This window comes from Orcinus orca, chromosome 3, assembly GCF_937001465.1.
Source record: "Orcinus orca chromosome 3, mOrcOrc1.1, whole genome shotgun sequence".
Taxonomy (NCBI): Eukaryota; Metazoa; Chordata; class Mammalia; order Artiodactyla; family Delphinidae; genus Orcinus; species Orcinus orca.
The window spans coordinates 127,536,481-127,553,265 of NC_064561.1; the positions used below are offsets into that span (position 1 = coordinate 127,536,481).

General features: G+C 40.0%; 1 protein-coding gene across 13 annotated transcripts in view; it reads right to left on the bottom strand.

The window, feature by feature from the left end:
• The window catches only part of ARHGEF28 (Rho guanine nucleotide exchange factor 28), a 308,933-nt gene that overhangs the window by 126,672 nt on the left and 165,476 nt on the right, over window positions 1-16,785 (bottom strand). Inside the window, exon 1 of one of the 13 annotated variants that reach the window (XM_004270808.3) lies at window positions 5,730-5,901. The exons of the other annotated variants lie outside the window; for them this stretch is intronic. Coding sequence (XP_004270856.1) covers window positions 5,730-5,814 — 85 coding nt within the window. The 5' untranslated portion in view covers window positions 5,815-5,901. Of the gene's footprint in view, window positions 1-5,729; window positions 5,902-16,785 lie in introns of those variants that run through there. 13 annotated transcript variants of the gene reach the window in all.

Below are 16,785 nucleotides of genomic sequence, written 5' to 3' on the forward strand. Positions count from 1 at the left end.
AATGTGAGGCAGACAAAACCAACTCTCCAGGCCAAGTTAACATTTGGCCCCTTTCTACGTTTCCATGCCCCATGAATCAACAGCACACAAGCCCGGGCTGTCGTCCATCACCTTGATACACTCTATGTATGCCTGACTCTGCCCATTTGCTTGGAAGGACAGTCTATTAAAACCCCACCAGTTCACCCCAGGCTATTGAAATGACATCCCTTTCATGATGCCCTCAACGTGAACTGGTCTCTTCACCTTGAACTTTGACAGTAATTTGTCCTGAGCTCCCCTATTGGACTTATCACATTCTGCCTTAATTAATATATCTGAATAAACAACCATTGGTCCTTCCCCAAAACCGGAGTGGTAGGCAGGAATCTCTTGAACATGGGGTGATAAATTAGAATAGTGCCTCCTTTCCACTGACAGGAATTAATGCAGAAATGCATCTTGCCTAAGAATTTGAACTAACTCAAAATAAAGGGAAAAAGTCAGTTTCAAATCCGTAGCTATGTGGCTTGGCAACAGGCTTGTAATGGGCCTCCTCTCCCAGGCTGACAAAGGTAGGCCTCCTGGCAGAGTCTGAAATTGAAACTGCTCCACGTGAGGTTATCTGTCTTCATTGTGAGTCAACGAAACCTTAGTAGGTTATGTCACCTTTAGGAAAATGTTTCTCTTCCTTAAGAAGGATTTCTGTAGTGACTTACTCCTCCTATGGTATTCAGGCATCCTTTGGGGAATTTCTAGATGGGATACATACATGCACATGAAACTGTGTATGTATTTAATAAAACTTCTTGAAAGAAAGGAAGGGAGGGAGGGAGGGCAGGAAACAGGAAGAAAACAAGTAAGTCCATGAGACAAAAGTAACTCACTTCTAAAAATTATTAAACCTTCTGAAATGTCATCATACCTTAAATACGCACCAGGTCAGGGATTATTTTTCAGATTGGGTACCTGCTCTCCAAACACTAAATGAGCTCATGAGATAGACCAAGACAGTGGTCTCATGATTCTTATCTCCATTCCCAGCACACTCACTCTCTCGGACTTTATCTTTCTCTGTCTGGGACAAACCTGGGAAGCTTCCAGGATACACTGGAACCTCTCCCATACCATCCTTTTCTCAGTTCATCCTGCCTCTTCTGCCCCTCACCCGACTATCCAATGCTCCAGTCATCCATTCATCTCTTCCCTCACAAGCCAACGATGTGTGTCAGTACTAGATACATATGTGTGTGGATGTAACAAGACATGGGAATAGCACTAACATTTTACTTCCCCAGTGTCCACTGCCACCTCTATTCCGAGTCCAAGATGCACAGGACAGGGAGAAGCTACAATGGTGAGATACAGTGGCACCTTTTGAATATAAGACAGCTACCCAGGGCTTCCCTGGTGGCGCAGTGGTTGAGGGTCCGCCTGCCGATGCAGGGGACGCGGGTTCGTGCCCCGGTCCGGGAAGATCCCACATGCTGCGGAGCGGCTGGGCCCGTGGGCCATGGCTGTTGAGCCTGTGCGTCCGGAGCCTGTGCTCCGCAACGGGAGAGGCCACGGCAGTGAGAGGCCCGCGTACCGCAAAAAAAAAAAAAAAAAAAGACAGCTACCCATTGAATTCACCATCCCTTACCTCTACTAAGAGGTGGTGAAACACACTGGGAAGAACAAAACCTTTAAAGTCAAGGACTATGTCCTGTTGCAGGTCTGGCTCTGCATTTATTGACCCTGATCTTGGGCAACTCATTTCTCTGAGCCTCAGAGCCCCAAACTAATAAATGAAGATGACCCCTGACATACAGGTCTTTTATAAGATAACACACGTGAAAACCACCTTGTGTACAACGCATGAATGCCATTCACCTTATTTTACCATGCTTTCTGTTCCCTGTATTTCTTGGTATGGACTTGGACATAACTTTAAAACTCTTTAAACCTCAGTTTCCTCAACTGTAAAACAGGGATAGTATCTTGAGTTATTTTGAGAATCAAATGTTATAAGTATAAAGTACCTACCACAGCTTAGTAAACAATGGTTATTATGATTAAAAAAGTAGTACATACATACTAGTTATTTTGACTATGACTACAGAAAGTTTGGTCCTATCTAAGCTCTTCAAGGTTGTTAAGTTTTCAAATAGGCATCGCCTCTTGCATCAGCAAAAAAAAAAAAGCAGTCTTTCACATTTGTGTCATTACAGAGGCATATGATGGATATGAGCTGGAGTAGGAGAGAATGAGACACATGGCATAAGTGGATGAAAGGCACAAAGAGAAGAAGAGCTCAACACTTTCTGGGACCTGATGATTCATACTAAAAATGCATTTTAAAGACAACAATTATGGGGAACTTAGGTGAAGTCCAATCCCTATATTTAAAATTTTTTCATTAGTAAATATTAAATTTCTTCATTGACTCTCCTACTGAAACCAACAAAACAAAAATCCAGGCATTCCTGGAGTCCTTGAAGTGGACAGTCGTGGATTCTGGCCCACACCAATCATTAACCACTCAGTTTCCAGTACAGCCTGTCCTGGGCTGCCCACAATATGACAAAGGGCAACTTTGAGATCCCAGGAATACATTTTGGGTAGTTTGGTTTTAACTGCTTTCACCCTCTGCTTACATCACATTCCCCTCTAGACACCAGTCATTTCCAAAGGCGTTGCTTTTAAGTTAGATCTTTTTCTCTTTCCTTCTGAGGGAATAAGGATAAGAAAGTAGTAGATGTGGTTTTTAGTTAACATATAAGTATTGATGGGTTTCAAGAAAGTAGTAGATGTGGTTTTTAGTTAATATATAAGTATTGATGGGTTTCTGCTAATCCAATTTTCCTCTTATTACCAAACCCTCTAAATTTTCACCTCTCGAAACAAACCGGTAATGTGTATGTGTGTCTATCAAAGAACAGTGATAATAAGGCAGGAGGGGATATTAAAAGAAAGAGAATACTAACAAGGAGGATCAGGACACAAAAAAGAAGAGAGGATAAAAAATATTTCTGAGCAAAAATGAAAGGTTTGCTAATAAGCCAGAAATCCCAAGCCCTCAACACCCCTTCACGATTTCCCAGGAGACCAGAACCCACGTCCTGAGAATGATGTCGGTGATGATTAGAAGGAAGGAAAGACTAAGGAAGAAACTCAAGCCACCTTAGTTTTAAAGACTGACAGAATAAGGGACAAGAGACCACAGCTTTTCACAACCTAACCATGGAACTGAAAAAAATCAGGTTCCTTGGTGTTTCTTCTATTATATGAAAGTGGAACATCTGTATCCTGGGAGAGGTAGGATCCATTCCAAATGCTTAAGATCCCTGTAAGCAGGGACAGTATCCGTCTGGTTCACTATTTCGTCCCACCCTCTAGGAAGCACCTGGCACTCTGGACATGCTCGCTGAACACTCAAATGATTCCTCATCACTTCACTTCTTTGGGCCCCATCATACTCACCTATAAAATGGGGTGGTTGGGCCCGGTCATTTCTAAGGCCCTTTTGGCTGCAATGTCTATGGTTCTGGGATTCCGTCCAGCTGACATTACAGTGTGACCAAACCCACCCTTCACACCTAGGTCGTCATCACTTAACAGACAAAGGAAGCATGGGACACAGTCTGACCATCCCCAGCTCTCTGCTACCAATCTTAGTTTCACTTGTCCTTTGTTTATTAGTGGCAAATAGTTAATCATTTTCAAATCCCAGGTACCTGCTTTCACTTGAATTGAGTTTAATTTATACATGGCTATGTTATGACTTTCTGCTATAGTTCAAACTGGCTGCGTTCCAGCTTTGGATTTCAAAGGAGAATGTGATTAACGCATTCCCTACAGCTCCACTGGACTCTCAAGGTTCTCCACTGGCCTCCTAATCATTAATCCCACATCACTCCAGGCTGTTAGGCTACCTAACGAGGCCTCCCTACAACATAGGCATCCAATCTGCTAGCCAGGCAATATAAACACAAAACTATATAAAGCAGATTATTCCCCAAATTTAGCTGGATGAGAATGAGCACAAAGATTTAGTAGTCTTACAGAACTGCTACCTGCCCTCAAGAATTTCTCCATGTACAAGAACTAATAATATTCACTCTAAGGAATTAAGGACTTCGTGTATCTCCCCTCTCAGAAGTCATTTAAAAGTTTTTAAAAAATTATTTGGAAACAATTTCAAACTTCCAGAAAAGTTGAAAGAATAAGAAGAGCACAACGGACACCAATACAGCCTCTTTACCCAGATTTACCTATTGTTAACATTTTACTCCATTTTCCATTTGAGTCTGAGCTTGCTTTCACATGCACACATTTGTGCGCCCTATAGATACTCCCCTCCCCCCGAAACAATTAATGGTAAGCTGCATTTATATCATGGCCCTTTACCCCCAAAGAAGAAGCAATTACATTTTAAAATAGAATATAAGGAAAATAGAATGTTGTACAAATGTTTTAAGTCCCCAGTGATAGAATTTCAAGAATGGCAATGAACAGCGTGGGAGATTTGCTCAGAGAGAGGCTTTCTACTATCCCTAGAGAGTCAACCCCCTGTATTCCTGGGATCAGCCTTGATCCCAGGCCAAGAGCAAACACACACGCACGCGTGCGCGTGCACACACACACACCCCTCCATTTTATTTTAGAAGGAAAAAGAAGCCTTGAAATGAAACAGGTACGGTGATGACCGCCAGCTTCCATTTTTCTCCAGGTAAAGCACAGGGTGATACGGTTGGTCATTCTGTTCTCAAGAGAGAATTCTGCTCCCCCAGGACAAAGCTACAGAGGCGGCCCACTTTCAGAAACACCTCTTCTGCTTATAAGCTCACAAAAATGTTTCTGTTTGAACTAAAAACATAACCACATAAAGTCCCTCTACAACACAAGAAAGGGCTACACACTACCTTTCTAGTTTTGATAAACCTCAGAAGGCAAAAATCACCATCTGCTGGGGATGGTGCACCGGATACTCAGGCAACCTCCGCTGTTCCCTAACACCAACTTGTCCCTTGGTTTCCAAGACCTGCACCACAAGAGTGGGTTGCAGGTGAGGGGGAATAAGCAGCGTGAAGCCACTCCATTATTATCACGCTGCAAATAAATAGCTCTTCTGCCTTTGGCAGTAAAGCGTTTTGCATACTTGGTAATTACCGTTAATAAACTTTTTAATATGTGATTGCGTCCCCTGGAGAAATAGAGGCTTTCTTATTGAAATTACTTTCTTAAAATCCCTTCCTTAGAGCATCTACAAAATCAAGAAAGTAGAGTAGAAAAGAAAGAATTTTGTTAGGTATAAAAAAATTTTTTTAATTAGCACACACTTGAAAACTAAAACACAAATGCAGCGGACACCTGGTACTAAGCGCACGCATAGTTCTCTGCACACCCCACAAAGACCAGACACATTTAAATCAACAAGACACTTTATTGTCAAGGTAACACCAAGGTAACTGAGCAAATGAATCCGAAACATTTACCTTGTACTAAACTCCCCCCTCTTTTTTTTTAAAGGAATAGCGCATGCACAATACAGCACAAAGGAAGATTTAAAGTGAAAGGAACACAAGAAGGATGAGTAGGTTTACCTTAGAAGTCTATCTATAAAATATTTATATTATAAGAGTTTTATAAAGACATGTATAAACATGCACTTATCAGAAAGAGTCTTGCAAAGCAACGAGGAAAAGAAAGGTAAGAACAGGAAGATGCCTGGCTTGGCTCTGGGGGTAGTAAAAGATCGCGCGATCTACCTTGTTTGGACGCCCTCCGTCGAATCTTCATTTTGGGGAAGGAAGGCCACGAGTAGTTAAAAGGTGAGTCCGAGTCAGAATCCATCTTTTTGTCTTGATGAAATCAACAGATTCAACAGCAGAGACTCAGGAAGAACTCGGACATCCCCAGCCAGGAGGCGAGTCTCCCGTGTGATGTAAAAGGAAGGAATGGGGCTGGGTGAAAGCTGCGAACACCGGGAGGGAGAGGCAATAAATGTTTTGCTTCCTTCAGGCGTTCAGGCATGTAGACCAAGAAGGAGGCTATAAATATGCAAGTCAAACTGGGAAAGTAAAAGGAGGCGAGCACAGCAGCTCAGAGTGGTACTGGTACACCGCAGTCCAGTTATTCAAAAGGTCACTGGGAGCAAATGAATCATTAACTCTCTTCTCGTTGCTGGAAATGGAAATGAAGAAAAAAAGGTAACCGCGAATTGAAAGAGAGCCGCCTGAGACTCAAGAAAACCCTCCCAATGCAGACGCCTGTTTTGGTCGGGAGCTAGAGGATCATTTCTCAGAAAAGCCACCCTGTGCAGCATGAGATAAAGGTTGAGGTTTATGCGTGTGGACAGCCAGAAAGCTCCAGTACACAGACAAATAAAGGCCGTCATACTCAGGGCAGGGATTTTTCCAGAGCAATCTATTCTTTCATACCATTGGCAGCTTTTCAGATCTAAGAGCCAAAACAACTCTGATAATTCATTTAACAATCCAGTCTCCCCATCCTTTTAATCCAAAAGGGCTTGGAAGCTTTCACTTTTAACCAGAATTGTACTTATTAAATTCATGTAAAGTCATCCACTTTACCGTTTAGCACAATTGGGGCGTTTTTTCTCAAATTGTCACCAAGTCTGGCCATCCGTCACAAGGAGCTGGGCGCCTTTGGGGCTCTGATCTAAACTCGCAGTCCATCTCAATGGAGCTAGCGACTAATTTACCACAAACCGACAGTTCTTACACAGTCTCCCTGAACAACTCGTCAGTAATTAGCATTCAGTAGAAGCCCATTACTGCCTCCCCATAAATCGTTGACACTGCTCAAACTTACTTCTCTAAACCCCCACCGGCAGGCGCACAGATACATGGGCCAGCACGGCAGCCAGGGTCTGCAGCAGAAAAAAAGTAGATCCCAAGTCTCATACGGGAGTCTCTTTTAAGCATTTCTTTTCACAGAAGTATTGTATTTTGTTTTGAGGGCATCTGACAGCCAAATAAACTAAAGGAGAGTGGAAACAGTGTGAGGATCCTTTCAACTCTGCAGACCTGGAACATGACAATATGTGTCTTAATTAACATTCATCTCTTTACTTCAATTATTTCAAAAATCGTTGGCACTCTCGTGCCATGCTGTGTGAGAAAACAGATGCGTAACCTGCTCCCTGGTAGCTAATCCTGTCTGATTGGGCTGGGGTTGGGTGAGGGGTACAGCTAGATGCGAAGGAAATCAGAATTACATACGTCACCTCTGTGTTCATATGGGTTGCTATGTAAATATAGCATACAAGTAGATCAGCTATAAGCTATGTAATGACAAGCATCACAACTGAATTAAAACAAAAAATATATTCTCTACTTTGTGACCTTTTATTTGAAGAATAAGTACATATTTTTCTTACTCAGCTGGAGCAACTGTAAGGAAAAATTACTCTCAACTCTACTATCAGATAAGAGAGTTTTAGTCCATACACAACTTTCTATAAGAAAATAGATAAAATCTTGTGAATGGGTTTCCATTCATTCTCAGTTTTAGGATTTAGAACACTGTAGGCAGCTGCTAAACGAATGAATGATTTACACAGTTAAGTCCCAACCCGTAGACGAAGAATCTTTATATGACAGCTGTAATATTTTTAGTAAATATCTGTTAATTGAAGTGTGTATCTTGAGCAAAAAAAAATGCTATGCGAACTCTGGTAAAGTGTTTAAATATATATTTGCATTTTATTCATCATAACAGTGTCTACGTTTGCGAACAGCAGTACTGTTAGGTGGAGAAAACACTTTGTTCTCTAAGGCTCCATACAATATTTGGGGTGTGCACAGAACTCTTGCCTGCCTGAGAGATGTCCAGAGACCCTAGGAAGGGAACCTCCACAAGTATAGACAAGCACCATTTGGAAATGAAGGTACTGGGTCAGGAAATACTGTTATCTTTCTCATTATCATGCAAAGTAAAGTTTTAGAGCCACTGAAGTTTTAGAGCCACTAAACCTGGGATAAATCCCAGGTCAACAAAATACTGGAGTGGGCTGCTCCTCTCTTAAGCGTCAGAGACAGGTCAGAAGACCTTCAGGACAATGCAGAGATATGAAAGAACTTTCTAAAATGCAGTTCTTGAGTTGAGATGCCAGGTAGGTGCATCTCAATCTAATTATCCCCAAAGCACAGTCCTTGTTGACCAATTCCATATCAACTGATTGTTGATATAGAAATTATTCTGGCAATAAAACTACTAGAATTACCCAACAGTACACATGAGAAACCCAACAAGAGACTTTCCAATCTCACTTGCTTTATTATTTATTGACATGGTTTAAAGAATAAATTGAGTTTACTGACCAGCAGTGTGCACAGTTAACATAAAAAGTGGAGTATCAAATATTGCGTTGACAGTCTTTTTTTAGGCCAACTCGTTTTCTTACCAAAGAATTTCTCCTGAATATGGGTCATTTATCCTCCTTGTTTTCTACAGTAATTGAGTTTGTCCCAGCATTGGGTCAATGTGATTGCATTTAAATTAATTCAAGATGTTATTTACATCTCATTCATATTCAACGGCTTAATTTCTTTGCTTTCTCTGACGGGCTGATTGCAATTGCAGTTGGCAGAATTCAATGATATATCCCCAAGGCCACTTTCTCACCAGATATCATACAACCATGACAACATAAGAATGTAAATGATTTCATCAGCCTTACTGTGCCCGCTCTAATTAGAAAATCCTTTACTTAGAAAATAACCTCCATAAAGTCTCAATTATCCAGGACACATGCTGTCACCTACCTCTCAACAATGATAAAACTGAACCTCCCTAGAAGAGTATTTATATTTCAAGTTAAATTACAGCATTTGTACAGTTTTCTTATCCTCCAATGGGATCCAAAATTCCTTGAGAACAAAAACCGTGTTTTACATTCATATTTTTAAGGAGCCTCAAGCTGAAAAGAAAAAGTACGGGATTTTTGGAGACCTATATAGATGGTCGCCGGCTTATGATGGTTCAGCTTAGGATTTTTCGACTTTACCGATGGTGCAGAAGCAACACGCATTCAGTAGAAACCGGACTTGGAATTCTGAATTTTGATCTTTTCCCAGACTGGCGATATGCCCTATGACACTCTGTCATGAGGCCGAGCAGTGTCAGCGAGTACAGATCCCAGTCAGCCACACGATCATGAGGGTAAACACCCTCTATGCTTACAGCCATTCTGTACCCATACAATCATTCTGTTTTTCAGTTTCATGACCGTATTCAATAAATTATGAGATAGTCAACACTTTATTATAAAATATGCTTTGTGTTAGATGATGATGCCCAATTGTAGGCTAATGGATGTGTTCTGAGCATTTAAAATATGCTAGGCTAAAGCAATCTTGAGAACGAAAAAAGGAACTGGAGGAATCAGGCTCCCTGACTTCAGACTATACTACAAAGCTACAGTTATCAAGACGGTATGGTACTGGCACAAAAACAGAAAGATAGATCAATGGAACAGGATAGAAAGCGGATGCTCAGCAGGTTAGATTTATTAAATGCATTTTTCACTTATGATATTTTCAACTTATGATGGTTTTATTAGGGCATGACCCCATCATAAGTCAAGGAAGATCTATATATCTGGACTCTGTCACTTATTTACTTAGTGGTCCTCACCAAGTCACTCATACCTTCTGATCCTCAGTTGTTTCCTATAAAATGGGATATCTATACTTCAAAGAGTTGTAAGGATCAAATGAGATTATAACAGTAAAGGACATACGTTTTCACTAAGTTTTAATTTAAATGTTAACTGTAAATAAAGTTTCCCTTTCATTATATTTCTCTCCTATATTATAGACACTGAAAGATTCTTATCTTTATCTCAAGAGTAATAGCTTGATTTTCAAAACAGAGACATGGCAAAATGAAAAGAAGTTCCAAGGAAATCATACTGAGACAGAAAGAGGAGGATTTGTTTTGCTTTTCTGCTCCATTGTTTGACCACCAGAGACTACAGTTTTTAACACTGTTAAACATGATTCTTGGGGAAAATAATAATAATAATTTAAAAAAATACAGACAAAAGGCAGCAGGACCCATGATGCAAGGACAAGCCTATCCTGGATAATTTCAGCCTAAACAGTGACAATTTCATGTAGTTCAAGTTCCAGCATTAGGTGAAAGTCAGAGATGATCAAAGTCTTCCTCAAAAACCTCTTAGAAGGCACCATGTCATCACTCTAAGTTCAAAAGAAACAGTTCTTTGCTGGAGAACATCGTTACCTCTGTAGGGCACCAGAAGAAATGGTTGGCTTGGGCTTCCCTGGTGGCGCAGTGGCTGAGAGTCCGCCTGCCAATGCAGGGGACGTGGGTTTGTGCCTCGGTCTGGGAAGATCCCACATGCCGCGGAGCGGCTGGGCCCGTGAGCCATGGCCGCTGAGCCTGTGCGTCCGGAGCCTGTGCTCCGCAACGGGAGAGGCCACAACAGTGAGTGGCCCGTGTACCGCAAAAAAAAAAAAAAAAAAAAAAAAGGTTGGCTTTCACTGAGAGGCCATGTTTTACAGAAAACAAAGGTCTTAAAAGCACAGCTCACATCCACGCGTAAGATGCACTCACTGTGAGCCCCAGGGAGGGAAGCGCACATTCACGTCCAGCCTCATGCTCACTCAGGGCTGTTACACTCACTGAGTGTAGAACCACCTGAGGTTCAAATTATTATTTTTCTCCCTATCTCCCCTCCCTGTTGTATTTTTTTAATAGAGCCTATAAAGTTGAATTCACATAAAATAGACATGAAGTAGGAGCATGGTACAATGGTGGTCATAAATTAGAAACCCAGGGTGCCACCATTCATAATACCACCTTACTTTAAAAATAAGAATATTTTTTACTTCTTATCTACCTTAATTACCTTGATTTATTTGAACAAAAACTCTGCATGCCCCTCCGAAAGTTCTGATATGCCCCATTATGTCATCCTACTAGCTAAGGGGGAAAAAAACCCAGACACAACCTAGAAGTCCAACAAATGAAATTACCTGTATTATGATATACCCACATGTAATACAAAAAGAGAAAAAAATTCTCAAAAACACTTCAGGATAGGAAAATAATAGATTTTCTGACCAAAGTAACATATTAAAGAATTATGTTGTCAAAGCCTCCACCAGCATTTAGTATTGCTACAGATACAGGTTCTACTTAGCTGATTCTCTTAAGGAAATAAAGATCCTTGGTGGACCTCTTTTTGTCTTAAACACTGAAGTTCCTGGGCATAACCTGAAAGGAAAGAATTAGGACAAATTCACTAAGTTTTTCTGAATGATACATTATGAAGAATTTTGAATTTGTCCTGAAGAGGCAGCTGTGGATAGTAAATGTAAGGGTCCCTGGAGGTGGAAGAAGAAAGGTTATGGGCCATAAGTCTGGACAGAGAAAGGATGGAGGGGAAGGAAAGTATCTTGTTACAGCCTGAGGAGAAAAAAAATTCTTCATAGTAGGAAGAGCTGAGGCACCTAGGGAAGCAACATCTATGATTACATTTGAAGTTTTTTCTGATAATGTTCCAATTTTAATTTTTCCAAACCTTCGGAAAAAGTTTCTTACGTGATATGGACTTATTCACAAACTTTTTTTTAAATCAATTTTAACATCAAAGTTCAGCCTATTGTTCTATAGACTTTTACGGTCATTCACATGTAAATAAGCTAAAAGAGCAAAGAATTTAAATCGTTTTAATATAAGTGTTAGCAAGCCTACAGTTCTGAAGCTGAAATTCACACAAAATGTGATGGATAATCCTGTTTGTTTGGGTTTTTTTTAAAGGGTGGGCTCATCTTGTATATGCTACTGGAGTATTGCTGCTTCTAGGCCCTCTCAACTGACACAGCAATGAAATATGTGTGTCCTAACCTAGGTATATACACGTACCTACAAATAGTTCCATACACAACCATGTGTATCTATTTTAACTAATCATGAGTACATAGTGATGTCCACATCGCTCATTCATTAGCACATGGATCATTCTGGCCTCCTCCCCTTGCTTCTCTGTAAACTCCCACTCCAATAGTGAAAAACCTGACACCTACTCTCCATCATCCATTGACTTACTTATTTCCAGTATATATTAATAGTGGTATCAGAAATGTTAACCTGTACCCCTATGGGAAACAACTTTCTCACCTAGAAGACATGCTTATGTACAGTTTCTTTTGCTTTTATTCTTACAGACTCTACTCATTTCCAAAGTTACTGAGGTCTGCACCCTGCTCCCATCCTCTACAGTGAGGTTGTTTCCGAAGTTTTTAGTACAATTAGGTTGTTTTGCTACATTTTGCATTCCATCACAGGATCCTCCAACCTCTTAATTTTTTATTTGCACACACTGAAGTTTCCTCTCTGTGCCATAAAGTTCTATGGGCTTTGACAAATGCAGTGTCATGTATCTACCATTACAGTATCGTAAAGAATATTCACCACCCTAAGATAAAACCCCACAATGACAGGAATATGTAGAAAGGACACAGAAGCCAACTGAAAGAGTCCCTCATCACCAAAGCTAGAACACTCTGAATAAAGTAGTACTAGATGACTACCCAAAGTGTAAAATAAATATCCATGAATTTATACTGACATAAATGACTGAATAAATAAGTGAGAGGGATAAAAATCTCCCATGGAGAAGAATTCCAAATAGTTTTAGACACTTTGCCCACAGGGAAGCATACAGATAACTTCTCATTCCTAAAGTGTGGGCTGCACATCATGACTTCCTTTCAAAGAACATGATATGGGAAGAGGAGTGGGGAAGAGTAACTTTACAGTGGAGAAACCTGACAAACGCTAGCTCTACCAGGTAATCAAGGTCATCATCAACACTGACAAGTCATGCCGATATTATATGCTATTGATATAATGTGATGGAAATGGCACTTAACCTCTGTGGTCTTCCTCCCCAAACCCATAACCTCAGTTTAATGATAGAGAAAACACCCCAAAATTACCAATGAAGGGACATTCTATGGAATACATGACCAGTATTCCTCAAAAATGTCAAGATCATCAAAAATAAGTCTGAGAAACTCTCACAGCCAAGGGGAGCCTAAGGAAACACAGCTGAATGTAATATGGTATCCTGGGACAGAAGAAGGAAACTAGATAAAAACTAAGGAAATCTAAATAAAGGATGGACTTTAGTCAATAATAATGTATCAAAACTGGTTCATTAATTTTAACAAATATACCATTATAATATATGATGTTAATAATAAGGGAAACTAGGGGAGTCTAGGGGGCTGGGTGTATGGGAACTCTCTGTACCATCTTTGCAACTTTTCTGTAAATCTAAAACTGTTCTACAAAATAAAGTGTAAAACTGTGTTAAAGGATGGGGACAAAATGTACAGACTCTATGTTCATTAAATATTTGTGGGATTCATGCTCAAAGAAAGTGTGCATTGCTTATTCAGATACGTAGAATTCAAGTCATGCATAAAACTCTATTTCCCTTTGCTTAAGTTCTGAAGTGAAGTTCCCATGTAGCTTTGAGGGAACTAATTAGACATTGAAAGATTATATGCTAAAAATAATTGTAATTTCTCAGAAACAAATAGTGTCACTTTGGGGTTAACATGTTCCTAAGAGTTAACCCTAATGAGGAGCCCCCATTGGACACTTGGGGGGTAGGTAAGTCTACTTCAGTTAGACCAGCAGAAACCTAATGGTAGATAAGTCTCAAGAATCTGGATGAAGCCCAGCTCGCTTCCTCAAAGTTTGCTTCAAAATTCTAGACACCTTTAACTTCACTCTTGATTCTGTTTTTTGTTTGTTATTTTAAATGTTATGAAGAAACAAAAGACTATTTACCCCGGGCTCTCGTATTCAGCATATGATTGCATCACTTCTTTCCTATGCTTTACACGTATTCTTCCGAAGAATCTCATATTGAATAAGAAGAATAAGTTCTGTTGGATTTCTTGCCCATGACTGAAGTAAGAGGCCATGTTTCATAAAAATGTCTTCCAAATTAGGCACTCTAAAAGTTACAGCAAATTGTCCCAATAAAGTGATAGAGCTCATGCTGCCTGGCAATGAAAGCTAACCAGAATCTTAATTGCCCTAAAGTCCCTTCCAAGGGATTAACCACTGGGTACTCAGCAAGCCTAAACACACTGACACTGCAGTCAAGCCCGAAACCTAAGGATTCCCCTGTGCGGGCAATTCTTTCATTAACCGTCTGCACACACAGGTATTCTGAAGTGTTTCAACAAAAGAAAAGGGGACAAAATCCTTAAGTGGAAATTTAACTTTCCACAAAAAGCATTTACAAATACTATTTCCAGGATGTATTTCATATTTTTCATTTGTTTCATGTTTTATAAGGTAGTTGTAGTTTCCTTAAGATTTTATACTTGTTTGAAATTTATAATGATTTGATTTAATTAAAACAGAATCTTTAGGGACAGAAGCTCTGGAATTATTCACTAAGCTGGTTTGTTGGGAGCTGAGGATCCTGTTTTGGAGAATGAAACATTTAGAGTTCAGAGAAAGAACTGTCATTTTTTCCCCCCTCCTAGATCACATTTCAGAAATTAAGTTGGTTTGTGACATGAAAGAAAAAGGTGATTTAGAATACACGACAGCTAGGTTGGTACTACTGTCAAACATCAGGCCTCCTTGTAACGCCCTAGGACATTGGTATAAACAACCATCCATCCCTTCATCCCGAACTGTGCACCTCTTAAGTCCAATAAATGAATGTGACCGCAAACTACAATCACTTGATTCCTTCTTAATGTTTAAAAATAATCTTTAAAGGTTTAATCATCTCATTTAGGTTCGAGTATTTAGGAAACTTTCAATGAATCTTTTTTGTTTTTTACCTTTCCCACGGATCTACCATGATGTTGATGGTGATCATCATTAAAAGTCTGCAAACCTAATACAAATGGGCTTCCATTAATTGCTTTTGTAACCAACTGAGATAAAAGTAGAACCACAATTCTCCAATTCCCAAAACACTGAAAACCCAGTAAGTCAAAGTGATTTCAGCAGAGCAGGGCTCCCTTAAGGAGCCATGTCATGGTTCTCAACCTTGGCTGTACCTGAGAATCACCTGGGAAGCTTCTACAACTCCTGCAACACAGGCTGCACTTCAGGCCAATTAGGTCAGACTTCTGTGGGGGTGGGACCAGGGCTTCAGGATTGTTTGTTAAAGCTCCAAGGTAATTCCAACGGGCAGGCAGAGTTCAGATAACAGAGTACTTAGATTAATTAGCGACTCCTAATCTTAACTCACTTTTATTTTGTTTTTAAACACGTATTTGTGATCAAAAACTAGGCAGAACATTAGACCTATCATTAGACCAGACAGCTTCCTAGCCTTGGGACTTGTTTAAAAAAAAAAAACAAACATAAAAAAAATAAGAAAAGACGATAACGTGAAGACATTACACCTACAATAAGACTTTAGTTCCTTCACATTTCCTTGTCTGTAGTATTATATTAACCTGAAAACCCCTAAGTTCTTTTTTAACTTACGGGATAAAAGTCTGTCAATAAATATTCCAATTGTCTAATTTAAAGAAAAATGCTTTATTCGCATTCCACAAGGAGAATTTTATCCAGAGAATGAAACCACAAATAGAAAAGGCGGAACACTCGTGATAAGAGAACCAAATTCAGCTTATACCACTCAGCAGAATTCCAGTAAGTTGGCAATTTCTTCTACCAAAACCAATTTTTAAAACCTCAACAACTGCAATAAGAAATTTTCATTGAAGTGAAGGAAAGGAATAAAATCTGAATCAGAACTTTTACAAATAACTGTGCATTCCGAGTGATCTTCTTAGGATATTTCTCCAGCCCCAGCCCCTTTATTTCAAAACCGAAACACTGGTAAGCTTTGGTTTGTGGTGGAAAGATGACCCCAAAAACAGAAGAGAAAAGAAGAAAATCTACCCAAAACTTTTATAGCCCGGGGCATAAAGAGAGACCTGCCAGAAATTAGGCTTGAAAACTTACTTTTCAGAAGGCTAAGAGCTCTGCTAAGGTTACTCCCTCTCCCTTTTTTTCCTTTTTTCTTTTCTTTCATGTTTCATGCAACAGTTCCGAGATCTCAACACAGATCTACACATGAGTTACGAAATAATCACAGCCGAAAGAGGACCAGCTTCCAGTGACATGGGTCCTAGATTTTAAGATTCCACATTTTGGACCTTGCTTCTGCAAATAAAGTTTCAAGATGTTTCCAAGCAACTTAAAATTGCTGTTTTATAAGGTTTTATAGCTTAGTAGCATCAATCCCATTTCCAAACTTTAAATTAGTATAAGAAGAAAAGACTAACCTAATTAGTCTTACTTATTGGTGGTTTGCCAGACTAGCACTGTTGACTGCACCGTCTCCACCCAGCTCACCACCTAAATCCATGGGCCTGGACTCTCCCAGACACACCCACGAAAGCAGATCTTGGATAAAGAGTTCCTGCTGCCCCTAACATTCTGTTCTGAGGGACTGTTCTTTGGATCTCCCAATCATTTCCTTCCAGTTTCCCTTTGGTGATGTTTTCCTAAGCTTCCTATGCGGGGTCTCTGTTTCTCTCTGTCTTGTCTGTGTCAGCTGGGTTGAGCACCCTGAAACACCTCACTTCCTACTGTTTGTTTCTGTTTCTGCTTCCTTCTCTTCCCGACTCGTCTGGATGAGTTTTTCTGGTATCAAGTCAGGTTTCCTTTCACATCCAGCTTTGGTTCATCTGTCTCCCTAGTGCCCACCTTCCCAGCCTCAACACCCACTAAGAGGTTTTCTCATATTACATATAAGTAATGAAGAGTAACAGC